This window comes from Enoplosus armatus, chromosome 19 (assembly GCF_043641665.1).
Source record: "Enoplosus armatus isolate fEnoArm2 chromosome 19, fEnoArm2.hap1, whole genome shotgun sequence".
NCBI lineage: Eukaryota > Metazoa > Chordata > Actinopteri > Centrarchiformes > Enoplosidae > Enoplosus > Enoplosus armatus.
In genome coordinates this window covers 14,229,248-14,235,685 of record NC_092198.1, presented here as the reverse complement: position 1 = coordinate 14,235,685, position 6,438 = coordinate 14,229,248, and the positions used below count along the sequence as shown (strand labels likewise).

Here is a 6,438-nt window from a genome sequence, read left to right as displayed (position 1 = left end):
GTTAAAAAAAGTTTAGTTGGCTGACCACTTGTTGACTAGCCAGGCTGCATGGTGACAGAAGTTTACGAGAAGCACTTGAAGGCATCATTTTACAACCGGGCTGCGTGCGCTCTGCTGGAGGGGCAGATCTTCATCAGCGTTCATATCTCCGATGCCAGTCTGCCGAACTCGTGCAGTTGTGGATGCTTTACTGGATGCAAGGAGGACTAAACAAACACAACATGTTCCTCGGCTGGACATGCAGCTTACTGCAGATCCTCTGATGGTTACACTGGCAGCGGTTTCTATTTTGGAGTGGGGCGAAAAGTTTTCTTCTATGTCTAATTAAGGGTGAGTTGATCTTGAAATTACTGCCAAAATGAATAACTCGAAGTTAGAGAGTTGAGGATGGATCTATCACTTTGCTAAGGCAGAGAATCTTTTTTTTATGAACATTTTCTGCTCTTTCACACTGCTATTGTTTATCCTGGTGGAATGATTTTGTTTTTGTTTTATGCTCTTTAGGAGTTTTTGTTCTAAACCAAAATCATGTTCACAACCTACATAAAGAATCTGAATGATATGGTATTTTCTACGGTAAGCTTACAGGTTATAAGCACTCATGCATGTCTTTGCTATGCTGAGAGATGCATGGCCATACTAAAAAATGTCTATGAACAAACAACCCCTACTTATAATTTACTTTAGATCCCAAGCCTGCACTCCCGTCCTTTGTTCAATGGCAATTTAGCATATCTGCACTACCACGTGTCAGTTTCTCTAAGGTTTGCGCATATTCATTTGAAATATGCATGTTTATTAACTGCCACTGCACATGTAAACAGACGTTTATGTTATGAGTTATTTCTGCTTTGCTTTAGTCTGAGAGCCCTGAGGAGCAGCCGAGTACCGGGGTCTTGGGTCGTATCGGGAGCTGGTTCTCTCCATGGAGGGGAAAGGGTCCGAAGAGTCCTGCTGAAAATGCCTCCCCTACTAGCGATCAGGCTTTTAAGTCAGAGGGAGAAGAGGGGAGTGAGGAGTCTGTGAGACCCCAGGCAAGGGAACAACAGTGGGAGGAGGAGAGGGAACAGAGCTTCTTCTCCAGAGACATTTTCCCCTGTGAAAAGGAGGACGCCACGCAGTCTGCCCACAGAGACGGCTCCGTTGTGAGCAGCACTGAGACAGCAGAAGGAGGTCCAAGAGAGGAGGAGTTTGTGGAGAGCAGGAAAAAGAGAATAGGGCAGGGCAAGGAGAGGGAGGAGAGCAGCAACGGCACTTCAGCGGGCGGGAATCCTGAGAAGAATGCCAGTCATCTGACACATCTCTCTTCCTCTTCTGAGCAGGGAGTGGTATGGGACTCTGACCAGGCCCACACCCAGCCTCAGGCCCAGAGACAGGCACAGGCCCAGACAAGCAAGAGACTCCATGTGTACCTGGAGGAGACCAGCGTGATTCAATGCGGCCAAGACACCTGTTCTGGACAGGAAGTTGTCCGCACCAAAGTCACGAAAAGCCTACAACTCCTCCCCAAGGCAAAGTCATCACCAAGTTTTGATTCACCAAAGAGCTCAAGTTCAACAAGTGCAGAGAACAAAGAGACAAATGTGACGCCCGCTGTGGGGACGCAGAGTTATTACAGTGCCCTAGTGGGAGTGTCACTGAAATCACTCAAAGACTTACAGTTAGAGCCTGAAACTGATCAAGAACAAACAGAAACAGACAGCATGGGGCGTAAAAACACAGCCAGAAGGAGATTCAGGAAGAATTCTCAGGGAGATGGAGGGAACAGCCCCCAGGAAAAAACACCTCCCAATACCCAACCTGTCCCAGAGGGATTCCCTACACCAGATAACTCAGTGACCTGTCCTCAGGGCAAAAGTCCAAAGACTCACATGGGAGAGTCATCTGTAAACTCCTCCTCCACGCACAACCCCACCTCTCAGGCCTCACCTGAAGGAGGGGACAGTAAGACTTCCTGCCCAGATACAGTCAAGCAGTTAGACAGCTTCCAAGATTCAAACTCAGTCATTGCAGCCACTCTGACATGTGTTGTTGATGGGGACGCAGACATGGAGGGCGATGACAGACTTTACAAAGTAGAAAGAAAGACAGAGACACCAGAGTCCAAACGCAGGAGTATTAAGGTTTCTCGAAGTGAGGTGAAGCTTTTTACAAAAAATGTGCCTTTGAATCCTAAGAATAGTCCAGCAGGAGACAACCAGGATTTTAAGACAGCATCAAAGAATACCAAAGATGAAGCAAAGGATACGCCCAAAACAGAGACTGATGCAAGGTAAGTCTTCCCCTAAATGTGGTTAAATATAGACAGAGAACGGTTTGTGATTTTTTATGAAGATTGAAACAATGGCTCATCACATTTCCATAAACTGTAGTACATATAGCAAAGTCTTCCAATCATCCATTCCACTTAAAATACCCTGTTTGTTAGGAATAAATGTTTAATTTTACAACTAGTGTACCCCCAACACTATCAGACAGTTTAACCTATCTGAAAAGCTTTTGTCTAACATGACATTGCTATCATAGCAGGGAATGTACATTAACTGCTGTGGGTGGATTATCACAGGTGTATCCACAGTGAGACAATGGTGTGAGTCATAACACAGAGTACTGCCCTGTGCTTCAAGATTGGCACTGTAAAGTACAGATTAGATTAAAATGTAGGTCACATTTGTCAACATGGTGAATATTAAGGCAGTCGAGCTTGATACATGAGTCAAAATCAACTTTAAATTTTGCAAAATGTGAAATGTATGTTTGAATTCAAACCTTCATGTGTTACCATACACAGACTACACAACCTGAAGAAAATAGATGAGGAGCCCAAGCCAGTCGTCGGCCGGATTGCAGATAAAATCAACCTCTTTGAACGCCCTGCATGGGGGCCCACCAAGCAGACCATCCAAACCCCGAGGAGTGCTGATGTCTCTCCAGTCAGGAAAGCCACGGAGAGGCTGAAAGAAAATGTTGTGTTTTCAGACCAGAGGTCAAGATCAGCTGGACGTTACGGCTCAGCCAGGTCCAGCTCTGTGTCCCCCGTCAGGGAGAAGCCGATGACAATCAAGGAACGCGCAAGGAACTTCACAGAGGCATCTAAAACAGAGGAGAGGCCAGCGCTGCATCCAAAGCCAGCCATGGCAGGAATGTCTCAAAAAGTCACCATGTCTGTGGCTGTTGCTGCATCAAAGTCACCAGAACTGGACAATCAGGGTAAACTGGATACAAAAGAGAAGACACAGGCAAAAGCAATGTCAGAGATTATGTTAAAACCAGATGGACGGGATACCACTGCTGTAGGGGGAAAGATTTCCATTCCTAAAGAACAACCAACAGACTTCAAAACAAAGGACACAGTGGCAGTGAAAACAGCAGATCAAGGTACGAGACCTAACAGTGTTGAAACAGATGTTCCAGCTAAAGGGCCAGGTGATTCTGCAGAACTGACCAATAACCTTAATCCACAGTCCAAAGGCCCTAGCAGAACAGGCTCCCGCTCAAAAAGAAGAAAAAGTAGGGAACCAGCCAGTCCCATCAGCCCAAACAGTGAAAAAAAACTGGAATGCTCTACAAGTAAACCAGAGGTCACCGCTATAAAACAAGAACAGGTGGATGATACAGAGGAGACTGCCTCTGCTTCCAAACAACTCACACAGAAAATCTCATTACCATCTGATAAAGCCCAAGGACCATCTTTGTTTGATGCCAAAGAGAACACATTTAAAAAGGAATCGAAGGTATTAGACAAACAGAAGAAACAGTTAGATTCTTCATTTAAAAAGGAGAATATTGACAAATCAGTCAAAAGACAGGAGGGATTGTCTGAACCACCTGTCAGCAAAGATGAACCTGATACTGCTGTTTGTAGCAGTGGGACAAAGACGCCCATTGACAAGGACCCCGTTATTTTACCCCAAAAGGAGGAAAAGGCAGGGGGACACAGCCTTGTATTCACACAGGGGAGGGAAAAGGCCTCAAAGGACAGCAGCAAAACTTCAGCCTCCTCCTCCTCACCTGCGGTTGAACAACCTATTAAGAAGACTCCTTCGAAGGAGCAAGAGCCACCTGTTGAGCATCCCAATTTAGATACAGAATTGTCAATGCAATCTACACCAAAAAGTAAAGGAAAAGTAGGGCAAACACAGCAACCCCAAAACAAGGACACAGAAGTAATAAATCAGGCTGAGAAATTAGAAAAGGTGGAGAGTGAAAAAAATAATCGAACTGCAAAGAAAGACAAAGAAAAACCACTGCAGCTCCTGCGTTCAGATAAAAATACCTCAAAGGCCAGGGTTTCAGACAGTGGACAAGGCATCTTAGGGACAGAGCGGAGTGTTGTTAAGGATGATGAACGAAAACACGCTGAAAAAAAAGAAAAGACACAGCTGGATAAAGACATAACAAAACCAGAAACCAACCAAGCAGAACCAGCCTCTGAATCCTCAGGAAAGAAGAGTGCATCATCAGACCTCCCTGCTCAAACACAACATGTCGGACAGAAGACGACTACACATCCACAAAAAGCTGCCATTCGTGCCAGTGTCACCCAGACTAATGAGGCTGTGAGTGGGACCGAGAGTGAAAAAGGGCCTTCGGAGGGAGAGACGACAACAAATGTGCCTCCTGAGCTGCAAACAAAGTCTACAGAAAGCCCTGCAACAGAAACAGAGCCAGTGGTGATTGCTGCAGAACCACAGCCTAATTCTGTATCTGTGGAAAAAATTGACAATTCACCAGATGACTCATGTGCACATGGAGCAAATGATGCAGAGTTCTCCAGCTCAAAGCCTTTTACCAAAGCAACTACAGCAGTTGAGAAAGCGACTGTAAAAGCTGCAAATGACACTCCAGCACTGATAACTGCACAGGCAGAGAGAGAATCATCTGTTAAAGAGCCCACTCCGATTTCTGTCTCTAAATCTGTGAGCAGCGAGGGAGCAGGCAAGGATGAGGGGGAAAAAAGTTCAGCTGTCAAATCAGTGCCCTCAGAAGTCAAAATCTCAGGAGGTACCATGAAACTCACTCCTAGACGCCCAGAGTGTGAGGGATCAAAAAATACAGAGAGCACAAGTGATATCACTTCACTCAAGGTTGCAGGAAAAAAAGCACAGCGGCCGTCTGATAGCGCTGCTTCTAGCTCCACAGTTAATGTGGCAGAGATGACAGCTGAGAAGACATTCCTTTCAATGAATGAACTTTCACCTGTTGCTAATGGTGATATCTCCCCACATCCACAACTCTGCACAGTCAAAAAGGAACCGGTCCAAAACAAGCCAAGTCAAACTCCAAAAGCACCCACGTCCCCAGAGGCTAATAAGATGACCCCAGACTCAATCCAGCCTTCATTCATGAAGAAGCTCCATTTTCCACGGGGACTAAGCAAAGACGATTCTGCAACACGGCAAGATGCCCCCTCGAGCTGGCTGGATGTGGACCTGCCCAAACGGAAACTTAAAGTCCTGGTGCCCAAACTGAGCTCTGCTGGAAGTGAGAGCAATCTTCTGGACACTGATGGTGATCTAGATGATGATGATTTCGTTGAGAAAATCAAGAAACTTTGCGCCCCATTCTCCCTCCCACCACGTAAACACAACCTACTGCGGCCACCTCAGCCGCCGTTTGTCATGCCTGCCATCAAGGAGGACCGCCTTGAGAAGACGTTTGAGGAGTTTAAGTTTGGCTTGAGGAAGAAGAACAAGTTCACCGTAGACACAACCCCGAGCCTCTTAGCCAAGCTCCAGAACAAGGAGGCAAAACCTGGCCTAAAGCCTGCCAGGGCTAGTTTGGCAGACAGGAGCTTGCTGCTCAGTTGCCTGGACACTCACTCTCGCCTCTGGGACAAAGATGTCAAAGATGAGGAGGAAGTCAAGGATGAGAAAGATGAGCAGATCAAGGTGAAGTCTCGCTTGGCGGGGAGCTGTGTCCTCAGCAGCCTCACCTCCTCCAGCTTCAGGGGGAAGAGGAATGGAGTTCAAACACAGGCAGAAGGCACCAACTCTGGGGAAGTGTCACCTAGCGAGGGCCCCCAGCTAAGCCCTCCACCTTTAACCCAGCCACCCCCGCCAAGCCCGACTGCTACAGCTCCACTCAAAGACACTCTGGCCAAGCAGAGCCATGCCCCAAGCAACAGAGAGGAAGCCCAGGCTGCGGAGGCTGTGGTCAGTGACTCAGGTCCTCCACTTCCCTCCTTTAACGACATCAAGCTGCCGGACTATTTAGAGAAGTACCTCCCCCGAGAACCAGCGAAACCAGTGCAGAGCATGCAAGGACAGGAGCAAGTCAGAACAGAGGTTAGTTTTTCTGTATGTTATTTTCACCATCTGAAAATGATGTGAATGTTAAAGATGCTGTCCTCATAACAGAGCTTTCACAGACAAAATACCTCCTGCAAGCGCAGACAAGTTGAAGTTATGGACCAATAACATCAACAGTCAGAGTTTA

General features: G+C 46.8%; 1 protein-coding gene across 1 annotated transcript in view; it reads left to right on the top strand.

The window, feature by feature from the left end:
• The first annotated feature begins 526 nt into the window (after positions 1–526).
• The window catches only part of LOC139301965 (beta/gamma crystallin domain-containing protein 1-like), a 21,742-nt gene continuing 15,830 nt past the window's right edge, over positions 527–6,438 (top strand). Inside the window, exons 1-3 of the mRNA XM_070925499.1 lie at positions 527–576; positions 861–2,272; positions 2,792–6,287. Coding sequence (XP_070781600.1) covers positions 529–576; positions 861–2,272; positions 2,792–6,287 — 4,956 coding nt within the window. The 5' untranslated portion in view covers positions 527–528. The remainder of the gene's footprint in view (positions 577–860; positions 2,273–2,791; positions 6,288–6,438) is intronic.